The following is a 14,969-nucleotide window of genomic DNA, read 5'->3' as shown; positions in this document are numbered from 1 at the left end:
GGAATTTCTCTTCAAGCCCAAAAGAACATAAATCACTGACTTAAGAGGCTTACGCCTTCTTTTGTAAGATCAATTGGGTTGGGCCCGCATAAATGGCCGTGGTAAAAGCACAGGAGAAATTGTGGCTACAGTCTATATTCATATCTCAGCCCATTAGGGGGTCAATACTAGTTCTCTTTTTAGGAATAGTTTTGAAACATTTGTGATTATCATGTTTTTTTTTTTTTTTCGTATGATTATCATGTGTTTAAAGATGTGAGGAGAGTTTTCTTCAATTGAGACCTTGTATGAACTTACCTCACTTTCCTCAACCGATTCGATGAAGTTTGTTGTTTGGGACTCTAATCCCGTTCATTATCTCCCGCATAATCGCGACATATGTCCATCCGATTGTTGTGGGGGTGGGAAGCGATAGCTGTACGATAGATGCCGAACACGGCACCAGTGGTGAAAGATGCAACGGCGGCAAGCAATGGGTCGAGATCAATGTTCATATTGATGAAACCAGGAAATGATGAGAACTAGTCATCAAGTATTTTGATTAGATCGGGATGAAACAACTCACTAAAAAGTCCACCTCATAATAACCAAAACTATAAAGAAAAAACACGTAAATCGATATGGTCACAATTGACTTGTGCAAAATGAGTCATGTGGTAAAGAAATTTAATTGGTTTGGCGGCATGTAACTTATTTTAAATGGCACACATTTAATCAACTGTGATGAATTCGGAACACAAGTCTAGACTCGTCCAAATCACAAGTCACTAGTCAAAACCGCCGAACCGACGATAAAATTTTGAAAATCGCATTTGCAAGAAGACAACTCAATTAGTGTAGTATGGTCATTAAAGTCGACGTTAAATGTTAATTAACCTAGGAAAGTGTTGACCCCAGAAGTCAAGATCGAGGGTCCTCAGCCCACATTAGCACTTCACATTGTTGACAAGGACAAGTAGAAAGTTTTGTATTTCTGCAAAAGGAACAAGTGATTTGACTTTTATCACTTCTTATGCCTTTTTCGGGAAACAAAGGCAGACCACGATTTCATCTTTTCAAAAGGGAAATATTATGTGACTATTTTTTATTCATTATGAACTTAACAGTCCATTCTGATTGGCGATCTTCATCAGCTATCGATGAGACCTGGCGATGACCGGCAGAGCGAAAAAGCAGAAAGAGAAAATGAGAAGGAAAAGGAAAAAAAATTAAAAAAGAAACGTTTAATAAAATTTACAACAAAAATATTTATAAATGATTTAAAAGAATTTCATGTCACCGCCGGCCATGCCACATAGGATGGCCGGCGTCCACGATTTCCAACCAAAATTGGTCGGATGAACTCAATTAACAAAATGCGAAACGGTTTAAGATTCAATTGACAAAATTATTTAACCAAAAAAAATGAAAAAATTATAAGATTTAGTACTAAATTGACAAAAGTGCAATATGTTTATAATTTTTTGGACAATTTTCTCAGCCAAAAAAAGAAAATCATAAATAATTAGAAATTATTATGAGATTCGCTCCATTAAGAATTGTGACCCACAATATACTTTTACTCTCACTGTCACACAAAAACTGTTATGCTAGCAAAACCCATTTTTTAATCATATTCTCTTGCTTTAATTCGCAAGCGTCTCATGAGGTGAAAATTTTTACTTCAATACAACAACTCGACATTGCATCACAAATTAACTAATTCTCCTTGTTTCTAATGTTCGAATTTATGCTTTAGTCGAGATTATTTGAGTAAATTACATGTTATAATCGTTACGAGAAAGATTTTTCTCGCAGACGATGATCGATGGTCATTCTCTTTCTGTGGAAACTTTCCGCTTTCAATGAGTGCAAAGAGGTCCAAGTCGCCATGTCCACTTCAGAATAAATAAACCCTTTTCAAGTCATCAACTACATGATTCACAAGCAAAAGTAATGTACTCAAGAGTTATAAACATATTCTTCTACTTATTCTTAACTACCAACAATCGACGTATGAATAAACAACTATGGTTTCAATACAGCAAATATAATTGATTATTCACTTTTCATATGTGGGAAAGTTGGAACCAGCATGGTGTTTTGGTTCACAGGATTGATTATTCTATTTCCACTGTACTCCTGATGAAACAAGCATTCCTTTGTTTGGTTCAATAATCAATTTGTTTCATGCGTTGACCCGACAATTTAAATTTTTAGAAAGTCGATGATGACACCACTGAATTTTGCATGATATGAGAGTAAATGATCTCGAGTTGAAATCTTTCAAGGCCCCTATTTTCCTTTTTTTTTTTTTTTCATATCTATCCATGCTTCAGTTCTATGTCTAGCCTATGGCAGTGATCCCGCACTTCTCTAAAACCCCTCATATATTCATTTTAAAAATTTCCTCTTCACATGTGAGGACCTCCAATGTTAAGTATGCTCTCCTCAAACAGGCTAATCCTTAGCACTAACATATCCGTGGTCTCATATCTTGTCGGATCAAACTACAATTGCAATCTTCATTCGGGCCGTTGATCATGAGATTGCTCCTAGATAACCGATCTATATTGGGGAATCCACCAATCAATCATTAATTTTGATACCACCATCTTCTATGAAATCATTTGTAGAACGTGCAGTTGAAGGTCGATACCTCAAATATGGAGAGATCAACAAGAGCGAATACATATCCAATCCGATCCGTATAACCCGTTGGATCCATTATCTAAAAAGTTTAAATGAACGACATATAGGCCAATTAAATTATAAGTGCTCCACATCACATCGTATCTCTGTCACAAAATTACCTAGACAAAAGAACACCATAAGTGTCAAAATTTGTGTATGACCCTCACTTTAATGCCATTTTTTTTTCAATTAACTTAAGTGCTAAATTTTTTTAAAAACAATCACTTAAGTACCAACTCCGATATGCTTGACCGGAAATCCTAAGTGTCTTTTTTTTTATTAATAACTTAAGCTTATGTGGCTCGCCAAAGGATCCAGTTAACAATAAAAAAAATAAATTTTTTAAAAATATTAGAAAATAAGCTAAATAACTAAAAAGAAAGTTGGAAACAAAAAGAATAGGAAAGGGCTTGCAACGGCAAGGGCTTGCATAGGCCTATGGGGGATGGTCGACGGGGGTTGTAGAGCCCCGGCGGTGGGGAGGGTTGAGCCCCTTAGCCCTTGCCGCTACAAGCCCTAATTCTTTTTTTAATACATTTCTTTTAATTTTTAATTTTTTGAGCTTATTTAAAAATTTAATTTAAATTTTTTTAAAAAAACTACCTTATTGTTAAGTTTAGAAGTCCATGTGGACTGAATTTTTCAAAAAAAATTGGTCACGTGGACTGATTTGTAAAAAAAAAAAATACCTCGTAATATTAAAAATTTAATAATAAATGACATGCAACAGTTTGATTAAAATTTCTCTGATTTGGTACTTAAGTGATAATTTTTCCTTCGATTTGGCACTTAAGTGAATCATAAAAAACTTTAGCATTAAAATGAGTGTCGTACATAAATTTTAGCACCTTCTAATGTTCTTTTGCTGAATTACCTATAAACAATATATGTCGTGCATCATGGGGTAAACTAGTGATGAGGACAAACTTAGTATTTGGTTCGAGGACGCTTTTCCTCATGCATCACAATTAGAAGCAGGTCAAAGTATGAACGGCTATACACCGCCAAGGATCTGTCAATTTCAGTGCTGTCCACTCCGAAGATCATGTATGAATCTTTCTTTTGTGTGGGGAACTGTCAAATCCAGTGCTCTCCACTCCACAGACCACGCACGATTTTCCTAGTCTCGTAGCCACTCCAACGCAACCATTGGCCTAGTTGCGGCGACATCATTCCGAAAGATCAACATGAGATTGTAAAGCAATTGCAATAACATTTGCCTATAAAGAAAGTAATGATTATCCTTAAAGCTATTCGTTTTATTTGGAGAAGGGACGTGATTGTGACCCCATCAGAGTGCTTAATGCTGTTCAAACTTTTCAATTTTCATTTCGAGTAGTCGGTGCCATGGCTTCTCCATTATACTTGGAAATGTTTGTAATGATTCATTGCAAGTGGGCTTTCCACAGGAAAAAGATTTTGAGAGTCACATATGATTTGTTTCGGTTTCGTACTGTACGAGAATCATCGTTAAGTTTTTTTTTTTGTTGAAAACCAATATTTTACATGGTGAGGGGTTGGGGGTTGCTATCTCAACGGCCAAGGGTGTCGCATCCCAACCTCGCGTGGGTCTAAGCTCACCAAATTCTTGAGATGCACGTGTGACTTGCATTAGAAAAAAGTTCAACATTGAGAATTGGTGTGTGTGGAGTAGTTAATATTTCATGGTTGGCTAATAATTCATTAGTTTAAATTTTTAAGTGAATGTGGATTCAACTTAATATGTTAACAAGTTCGGACTTGCACTCTCTCTCTCTTGGTGATCTTTTCAAGTAAAGGAATTGAACTTCTACTATGCGCTCATATCTAATGGTATCAAAGCTAGTGATTGATTGATGGCACACTACTAATTTGTATTGTTGTTTGGTGAACATCTAAAGAAATGAATATTGTTATCAACGCGGTTTACAAGCAGCTTTCATGGCGGAAGGGACGTGAAGTAAAGGTGGTGGAGATTGTAATGTAGGAATGCTGCCTCGATGCAACCTTTATGACTCGATTTGGAGAAAGAGGCCAGAGATGAAAGTGGACATCGAAAGATACTTGAATTAAGAGAGCAGACCTAACACTGAGCAAACTCATGAGAGAGTGATTGGTGAAATGCATGTGTGCATTGTGTTAGAATAAATGAGAGAAAAAAGTTATAAACCCATTGTAATTGTGCCAATTTAGTTTTAAATCTATTTAGTTTTAAACCCTTTACATTTGCGCCAATTTAGTCCTAAATCTTTTCTATTTGTGCCAATTCAGTTCATCCAGCCAGTTTTGGTCAAAAATCACTAACATGGTGATGCATGTGCTAGCAATTTTTAACAAAATCTTAATATTATTTGGACTTTTTTATTTCCTTTTTCTGTTTCTTTTTCTTTTTCTTCCCTATCTTCTTCTTCCTCCAGTTGATTACTAAGGTCCGACAGGCCAAAGGTGAGTGCCAGCGACTCGCCGGACTTAGACGAAGCACGCCCTCGTCATCTCTGAGCAAAGGTGGCCTCGCCAGGGCAGGCAAGGCTCAAACTAGCCATGGACTAGTGAGTTCCGGCCTTGGCCTCGAGAGGAAGAAGAAGATATGGAAAAAAAAAAGTAGAAAAATTCAAAAAAATAATAATTAAGAAGTTACCACGTCAGTGCCTGCAGCACCACGTCGTCGATTTCTAGCAAAAATTGATCGAGTAAACTGAATTGGCATAAATACAAAATGTTTAAGACAAAATTGGTATAAATACAAAAGGTTTAATACTGAATTGACAAAAAAAATTAAGATTGAATTGAAACAATTGCAATATTTTTAGGATCTTTTTGCTAATTTTTCCAAGAATAAAGTTCCACATTTGAGAACTAGTGTGGTATAGAGTATTTAGTATATCTTAGTTGACTCATAGTTTATTGGTTTAAACTTTTGAGTGAAGATGGGTTCAACTGAATATATTAATGGGCTCAGGCTTTAGCTTTCTCTTGGCAACTCCCTAGGTGAATGTTTTGGGTTCAGTATGACTTCCTGAGCCTTGACTCGACCCACAACTAGCAGGATGTTTATGTGGTATCCCTTAGATTGGATATTATAATAATGTATTGGAGCTAGGTTCAACATCAGTTTATTCCGCATGCACGGCCGTCCCATTGTCAAATCCCACTTGTCATTTCTAATTTGGCTTACATTAATGGGAGTATTAAAACGTCATGCATAGCACATCCATGGACTCTATATATGCATGTGGTCTTTCTCCACATATGACTTATGTTTTAGATTATATATTCTAGCACTCAACAAAAGACTTTTGTATTCTATTGTTAGAGATGTTAGATGTAAGATTACTTTCTATCAATATAAGTCATCATATAATCACCGATTCATTAGGAAACTTGAAAAACTAACTGAGGCACAACATTTACCGTGCAATATTTTTTAGGATTAATACCGCGAAAAACTCCAAATTGGTACATCTATAACAAATTTGACTCAAATTAATTTTTTTACCACCAAAAATTTTAAATTAGTACACATGTGACAAATTTTTTCCAAAATAATTTTTTTACCATCAAAAATCAAAACTGGTATACATGTGACATATTTATCATTTGTTAGTTTTCATTAAATAAGGTTAATACCACGAAAAATTTCAAAAATTATATAGTGGTGACAACCGGAGGGCAAAAACTCCAAACTGGTATAATCGCCTACTACTACATGTCATCCAACTCATAAATTTGGCAATAATATTTAGTGAAAAATAACATAGGGTAAATTTGTCGCAAATGTACCAGTTTGGAGTTTTTTTGTGGTCAAAAAATTAATTCGGAGTAAATTTATCGTAGCTGTACCAATTTAGTATTTTTAGTTATAATAATTCTAGTTGTTAATGCTTTTTATTTTGTATAGTTTGGACTTTTAGTAGGTTGGTCCACCTACCATTCTCTGGGCAACTGAATTTGTTATATTTATATCCCCCGACCGTATAGCTTTCCAAGAATCTCTGGAACCGACGTAAGATGTGATTGATGGGACTGTAATAATTCCAATTGTTGCTCTAATTTTTGGTAAATATCAATGGTCAGAGAACGGACGTCGAAGCTACACCGAACCTCCTTCCCTCTATAAACAGCAACGAAAATGTCTCGCAGCTCACAATCTCAGTACTAAATTTCCAGCCACTAGATTTTACATATATATTACCGACGTTGAAGAAACAATATGATTTGTCAAATTCATTATATAATACAACAAATCCTGCAAATAATGAAGACCTTTCCTTTTAAGTTCCAATTTGCCCATTGTCGTGACATTCTCTTTACGAATATTCTTGGGTCGGCACCGCTGTCTTCAATGGGCATGAACTGCAAACCCTAGCGAGCAACCGCCCCTCGTGATGCCAAGTGTAACTTCCTTACCAATTATGAGAAACTTCCTGTTTTGGCAATCCGCGTGTTAAGAAGTGGCTCTGCGTCGTGTTGGAAATTTCCCTACCTATTCATGGAGGCAATAATATGGGTATTTTCTCTCTAATCAAATGAATCAAATAATCATGTGTAATCTTCTCGAGCGCACCTTGAAATAGGAATATACTCGCCGTCGCATTTTACGTCGTTTCCCGAATTAACAAAAATGGAAATTCAAAGTAATACAAATGGTGTTTTGATACTCATAAATAAAACCTCAGACAATTTTTGGTGTTTTTAACCACCAAAAATTTAAAATCGGTACTCTTGTAACAAATTTATTCTCCGTTAGTTTTTGTTAAATTTTTCGATCAAATTGTTTAGCTAGATGATATGTGCCGGTTGACAGGTGTATCGGTTATGATTCCATTTGTCACAAGTGTACATATTTGAAACTTTTCATGGTATTAACGGAATTTAATGGAAACTAATTGTAGGTAAATTTTGTCATGGGTGTATTAGTTTGAAGTTTTTGCTAGTTAAAAAATTAGTTTGGAGTAAAGTCATTACAAGTATACCAGTTTGGGATTATTTTTTGTCGGAGAATTAGTTTCACATAAATTTGTCACAGGTGCACCTATTTAGAGTTTCTCTTGCTATTAACCCTAACTATATTTAGTAAACATTTACCTGTTTCTCTCGTTGAGAATGTGTTCTCAAAAAGCTAATAAGCTTGCGAATTTGGCTAAGAGACAAAGGAATCAAAATTTGTAATAGAGGTGATCAGATTGTCCGGCAAAAGTATAGACAAAAAGATCGACATCTCTGAATATCCAACCAATTTTAGTGGTTCCTCTCTAAGAGGGTGTACATATGTGACATGAACTATTACATATAATACAAGAGGAGCTTATTGTTTACAATGATCCCCATGTCCATGTGGAAACCCTAAATGCCATTAATTACAGAAGAAACAAGAAAAAGGAAGAACATAAACATTGAAGTCACACAGTCAGATTGCCCTATGTGCTAGATCCCTCCTTTGTACTTTTCCACAATATAATTACAATTAAATTAACAAATCAATAAAGAAAGCAATTGATTAAACCATGAGTGTGACGCCCAATCGTTCTCGACCCACGATTCGGGAACCAAGATTTTTTTTTTTTTTTCATGTTCTTGACACAATTTTTCCTTTTTTTTCCCCAATCTTTATTGTTCAGGGAAGACAAGAAAATTTTAGGTATTTCTGTGCAATGTAAGAAGGGTTCTTGCTTGCGTTCTCTTCGTCTACTTCGAGCACTTTCCTCACCACTGCATCAGTAGCATCGTTCAAGAGCTTCGACCAATCCCTACGTTTCAAAATGGGAAAAAAAAATATCATTATATTTCAGTAATAAATCATAATAAACCCTAATATTGGGACCAAGAAAAAAATAAGAAATATTAATTTGCATGTTTATATAGGTAATGGTAATAAGCATACCCCGTTGACGTGTCGAAAGTGAGTCCGACCGTGTCCCTAGCTTCGTCGATAGCGTCCCTAAATCTCTGCAAGTCCATGTCGGAGCAGATCCCGTCGCCCACGACCTGAAGCTCCGATGGCTTCACGTCGCAAAAGATGGGGATCACCCTCTTTCCGTTCTCCAGCAAGGCGGCGAGCTCGTGGAGGCAGTATGGCGACTCGCAGTAGCGGGGCGAGAACACGGCGACCCCAACCTTGCACCCACAAATCGCCTCACTGATCTTCTTGAACAACGGGTCCCCGGGCCTCATGCTCTTGCTGTCCAAGAAGGGGCGGAGGCCGAGCACGCCGAGGTAGTGGCCCAGCAGGCCCGACACGTTCCGCTTCGTGTCGATCCCGCGGTGGTTAATGAACACCTCGCACGTCGGCATCGGGGACTGGATTTGGATCCTCTGCCGGAGGTCGCGGCCTCGGTGCTGGATCAAGCTCTTGGCCGTGGCCACCGAACGTTGCATAACTTTAGGCAGAGAAGCTCTCCCTATTGTTCTTTCGAGGTATATTGTAGAGTGACCTTTACGCTTTGGCTTATGGGGTTATTTATACGTTCGAGCGAGAGAGATTGCCAGGGGAAAGTACTTGGTACTTGTTTCCGAAAAGGCAGAGAAAAGAGCAAGGCTTGAACAATTTTTTTACTTTTTCAAAGTGGAATCAGAGTTTTCGAGACGAAGCCCAAAACCTTCAAACACGTTCCATCTGACGAGCCGGACGTGGTCGTTTGAATAGATTTTGTACTTTAGGTAATGGTCAATTTCATGTGATTTCTTTGCGGCGTGACCACATATGGTATCTGTGAATATACCTAAAAATTGTAGTTTAAGGATTTGATGTCTTTTGGTTTCACGTACGTTGACCTTGATTGATAATCAACAGGTGCTCGTTTCGGGCTGCGTAGTTAGATCCGGCAAAATGGATCATAAAACCATTTATTAATTCATATATGATGGCCTAAGTTATTATAGGAGTTAGTTATTACTGGGATTAAACATAATACGGATGTCAAATGAGTCAGAAATGAGTTTACAATTTACTTAGGCTCAATTCGTATATATGACTCTATCTTCGTTCTCTTTCATTTTCGCTCGATATTGCGCTCATTCATTTCGCATTCTCACCTCGGTTCGGGTATGAATTTCCCTAGATTGAGTTATAGGTCGGGTGTAGTATGTGTTATTAAATTTGCATTGCATGGAAATCAAAACGGCTTAAATGAGTCTACTTGGCTGCGATCATTTTCAACCCAACCCGACATGCCCGTTTAACAGGTCTACTTATTGGCAATGTCTCCTCGTGTTTCTTTGGAACTTACCACTTTTTTGCTCAAAGAGTTGATTTTCTTGAAACCTAATTCCGACGGAACAACGGCCTTGTGTTGTTACACTCGTGTAACAATTTCTCTGGATGCGTAATCATCCCGTTGGACGCGGATCCTCGGTGTGCTCCGTCTCTCCTCACTGTTCTCCATACTAAAAATCGAACGCCTGATGGGCGCTGAACCTTCGGTTTACTAAGCCCAAACAATTAGGGTGTACGAACTCGGAGTCGGTGCTATTACGGCTTCGTAATTGCGTTTATTTTTGTGTTTTGCCTTTTCTTTTGGCATGAAAACATTCAACTACTAGAATGTATGGTCTGATCATGATCACAATTTTACTTGGAAATTGCAGTGTCTCTGCCCAGCTCCATCCCCAGTATCGTCGTGTGAAATTCGGACTCAAAAGAACAGCTCATCCTCTGACTTTACGAAAAGTCTTCAAACCCATGCACTATTCTCGGAATATCCCATGTTAAATTTAATTAACTTAGCCGTACGCCAAAACAATAGGTTTTAAACGGGGATTATTCGATGATTTGTTCCTCAGTTCTAGGAAAAGACAGGAGCTGATGCGTGCGCCGACCACTGAAGACCTATCACAGCTACGACAACATTAATATTTTTTTTCACTAATATAGAACTGCTATTTTTAGTTTGGGCCATACCTAATAATCATATCTTTATTTTTTTCTTTCCCTGGATTGTCTGGGCCGTACCTTACAATTACCTAACTTGTTCTCCCGGTCGTTGAAAGGAAAAATGGTTTTCCTCGAATGGGAAATTGATGATGCTTGAAGCTCCGCACGTCTCTTTGAAAAATCTGTCTTTAGAGTGGGGCCTCTTACGTTCAGGTTTAGTCCATTACCAGCTAGTTAAAATATTAATTGCTTCGCATCCTACCATTTTCGTGGATGTGAGACTTTGCTTATAACATCCTTTAATACTCAATAATCATGTCATGGGACATCTTGAAAATTATAAATCTATTTGCGTCTGTGAAGAAATGGTTGTGTGAAATCGCTTGCTCCATTCTTTGGTACTGTTCAATTTAATTAGCCAATAATTTTCTCAATGAATAATACAAGTTAATATCAGAAATGTTTAGTTCAAGACGCTAATCAGAAAGATTTTTCCTCTTATCTAACCGTTTTCATCATGTCAAACACCACGAGTCGGCTTCCCACCCCGTCGTACGCCGGCTTCCCACCCCGTCGTACGCCTTGAAAGTCTGGAAGAACCGAAGGTAGGCCAGGTCAAAGCCAAAACCACCTCGTGGTTTTCACGATCTCAAGGCACTTTAAGACCAAGAAGTGGTCAAGTCACGGTTCAGCCAAAAAAACAAAGGACCAAGAACCTCTCTCTGGGTCAGTTCTACGATGGTCTAAACCTATGATGCACGCCAAAGTAACCTTAAAAGCGATGGTTTAAGGATGTTTTACGTCGAGATCGCGAAGCATTTCGAGTACACTGGTGTCCTGATCTAATTTAAGGAAAACTTCAATTTCACCCCGCCCTGTCGTGATCAATGTGGGCTAATTCCTCTCTGCCTTGGCTTTGGGCGAGTCAAAGAAATATTATGATACTCGATACCCTAGTTTCGCTGAACCTATACCCATGCTTACTCCTCAGATAATCTACCTAAGCAATCCCTTAAATAATAGTTCAAAGTCTCTCTGACTAACACGACTACCATGGTTTTAGCGGAGAAGATGCAGACGAATCATCAATAGGAGCATATTCTGGAAATCGAACGGGGAATTACGTTGCTTAAATCAAATTTTTAATGCAGCGTTATGTCTTTTATTGATCCGAATATTCAAGAAGAGATCTTTGGTGCGTCGAAGAAAGCACCTCACTTGTGAAAGCAATCACTCAACATCACTAGCTGTCAATATAATTAATTATGCAACTAACCCACTATTTTTCCCACGTCATTTGGCGAAATGTTTCCCATCTTTGGGGGCAAAAAACGTGTAATCTTGACCAGGGTGGACCACCATCAGTCGAATGTTTCTTTTCTTTTTTCGTAACATTCGGTGGGAGTGACTCAATTCTAAACCTATTCTAATCATATCAATTCAGTCATAAACTTCATGATTTTTGTCAATTGAGTCCTAATCCTTTTGCATTTATGCCAATTCAGTCCATCCGGCCATCCTACGTGGTGCGGCTGGCGTTAAAGTAGATAATTTTTAATAATATTATAATATTTTTTTTATTTTCTTTTTATTTTCCTTTTTTCTTTCTCTTTCTTTTTTTCTTCACTTCCTTCTTCCTCTAGCCGATCGTCGGAAAAGAAAGACAATGAAAAAATAAAAAATTAAAATAATTAAAAATTATTATATTATTCACATCGGCGTCGGCCACACAACTAGGACGGCTAGCTTTCATGTGAGCGATTTTCAGACGAAATTGGCCGAATGGATCGAATTAGCACAAATATAAAAAGTTCAGAAAATCAATTGAGAAAAGAAAATTTTAAAATTGAATTGGCATAGCCAAAATAAATTGAGGACTTTTCTGATAATTTCTTCGGGTGCATGACTTTTGCCGCAAAAACATCGGAAGTTTCTTGACAGCGTATGATATAACGACTCTCAGCAGTTGACGTTGGCCTCTGACTTTTGGAAGGTCCAAAGGCTAAGCACACGCCGCCCCTTTCATCAGACGTGCCACGTGGCTACCAAACCTTTTATGCCTGAAGAATAAAGCATAGACGTCGGAGGATGGATCGTCCGTCTCCTCTCTGTCCTTCTTTCTGCAGAAAAAAATTCTTTTCTGGGCACACACATTCGACAGTTCAAGTGCTATTCTTGGCAACTTGTTAATCTCCCTTTCGTTTATGCTAAGGTCATTCATAGGATATATGTCTGTCTCGAAACTCGAAAGTAGTTGGTTCGGCCGCATACGACTTCTATGGCAACATATCATCCAGACTGTTGGTCCGAGTGTCTTAAAGGTTCAATTCCCCGGTCTACTCTCGATCTCGGGAAACATTGGCGAGTCTGCGAAGGACGGGCCTCGGTTTAGATGTATCGTTTTGGGCTTCCACACTCACACCTGATAGGCTGCAGTGACAAGCTCGTTCGATGAGCAACTGGTGCTTCGTTGGCGTCTTAGACCGAACATTTCGATAGGGGGTGAAATAACTTACGTTCAAACCCTTTTTCACTTGTGAACCCTCCAAAGGAACATGGACTTGATCAAACCAGGCTTTCATTCACCAAGGACTAATCATTCAGATGGAAAAGGTGTGATGTAGCTGGCCCGAATCCATACAGCAACATGGACTTGATCAAACTAGGCTTTCATTCACCAAGGACTAATCATTCAGATGGAAACGGTGCGATGTAGCTGGCCCGAATTCATACAGCAACGTAGACTTGATCAAACTAGGCTTTCATCGACAAGGCCAAACCATTTAGATGGAAACAGTGTAATGTAGCTGGCCCATATCCATTATCTATCAATGGCCCGTCAAGAATTGTTCATGCATCTAACTCTGCGGCTTCGTTTGTTTAGTAGAAAATGAACGATTTGAAAATAATTATCAATAACAATGATCGTTTGCGTCGCTTACAAAAATGAATAGATAAGAATATATTTTCAATTGATTGATTATTTCATGTAATACAAGCGATCATTTTTGTGAAAATATTTTTCAAATTATTCATTGTTCGCGAAAGAAACGGGGCCTACATAGAAAAGATAATACAACCATAGTGATTGGATGTTGGAATTAGACGGTGTCATGGGTCTTACGTGCATTAAACTAACATCACATCCTTAATCCGATGAAAGAAGGTAAAGATTATTAAAAATAATTTTGCTGAATCTTGTCAAGGTAATTATAGTAACCTAGACACCTAATTGACATGGTTATTGACCACTACGTGGAGACTTTTTGGTAAAAAGTGAAAGAAAATTGCAAGAAGATTTGCCCAATAATTTTTTTATGGATAATTTCAACTGGAGAGATGATGCCAATGTGACTGCTTGTGACTTTCTGGTGTGTTTGGACAACCATGAACACATCGGGTGGACCCGAGACAGCAATCCACGCAACATGTGAAAAGACGGCCACAACTTTTGATTCAGAAAGAGTCGCGAGACTCGTAATACCGATCCAAAAAGCTCGTTTCGAGCACCATACTTTGACCGAATGGGCAGAGTTCACACAAAAGAGCGTTAAACTTATTGTATTGATATCAAATTAGTTCTAAATATTTTAAATAGATCAATGTAGTTCTAAAAAATCTTTTGCATTGATATCAATTCCGTCCTTCCAGTCAATTTAGACCGAAAATTGTTGATGTGAAAGTTGGTCGTCTTCTTACGCCCGACTAGTGCCGACGTGATTATATTTTTAATAATTTTAAGTTTTTTATAAATTATCTTTATATTATTTTTTTCATTCATTTTATTTCCTTTCACTTTGGCCGGTGAGGACAAGCAAGCCCTTGCCAGATCTTGCCAAGGGCCGACTCTCCCACCGTCGCAAAGGGCCTAGCCCTAGGCCTTCGCAGCCTCCACCGGCCACGAGCGAGGCGGCACTAGCCCAAATGTAGTGAGGGCCATGACCCTCACCGAAAACGCCGGCCCTCATCGGCCAAAGTGAAAAAGAAAAAAAAAGAATGAGAAAATTATTAAGAAATTTCATGTGAGTGTCGGATGCCTCACCCCGGCGTCCATGTCATGATATGAGGCTGACATTGGCCCAATGAATTGAATTGGTGCCAATAAAAAAATGTTTAGAGATAAATTGGTCAAATTGAAAAGTTTAGGACTGAATTAGTACTAATGCAATAGGTTTAGGATTTTTTTGGTACTTTTTCCCTGAGTGGGGTTCTTGTATGTAGTTGTTTCGGATATTCAAAATCCATTGTTCATGCGTGCTTCGAAACACTTTCCTTTTTTTTCCATTTTAGTTTTTTTTTTTTTTTGTTTTTGTTTTTTTTTTTCTTTTTGGTTATTTTCGGGCTTTTCAATGTCACCTAGGGTTAGCAATGTGTTTATTTGATCTTTTTGTTGTATTACTATTACCGAAAAAAGAGACTTTTCTTTATAGTTGCACTGTGCTAGGTA

General features: G+C 37.9%; 1 protein-coding gene across 1 annotated transcript; it reads right to left on the bottom strand.

Annotated features, from left to right (window-relative positions):
* Positions 1 to 8,266: 8,266 nt before the first annotated feature.
* On the bottom strand, positions 8,267 to 8,956 carry LOC125316478 (TIR-only protein-like). Its single transcript, XM_048284814.1, has 2 exons — positions 8,534 to 8,956; positions 8,267 to 8,399 (listed from the first exon to the last, which is right to left on the bottom strand). Exons 1-2 carry the CDS (start codon positions 8,941 to 8,943, stop codon positions 8,267 to 8,269), a joined length of 543 nt encoding a protein of 180 aa, XP_048140771.1. The 5' UTR covers positions 8,944 to 8,956.
* Between the last annotated feature and the right edge of the window lie 6,013 nt (positions 8,957 to 14,969).

The sequence above is a fragment of the Rhodamnia argentea genome, chromosome 9 (assembly GCF_020921035.1).
Source record: "Rhodamnia argentea isolate NSW1041297 chromosome 9, ASM2092103v1, whole genome shotgun sequence".
In the NCBI taxonomy this organism is placed as follows: domain Eukaryota; kingdom Viridiplantae; phylum Streptophyta; class Magnoliopsida; order Myrtales; family Myrtaceae; genus Rhodamnia; species Rhodamnia argentea.
Note: the sequence above shows the minus strand (reverse complement) of the source record. Positions and strands in the feature narration are given on the sequence as shown.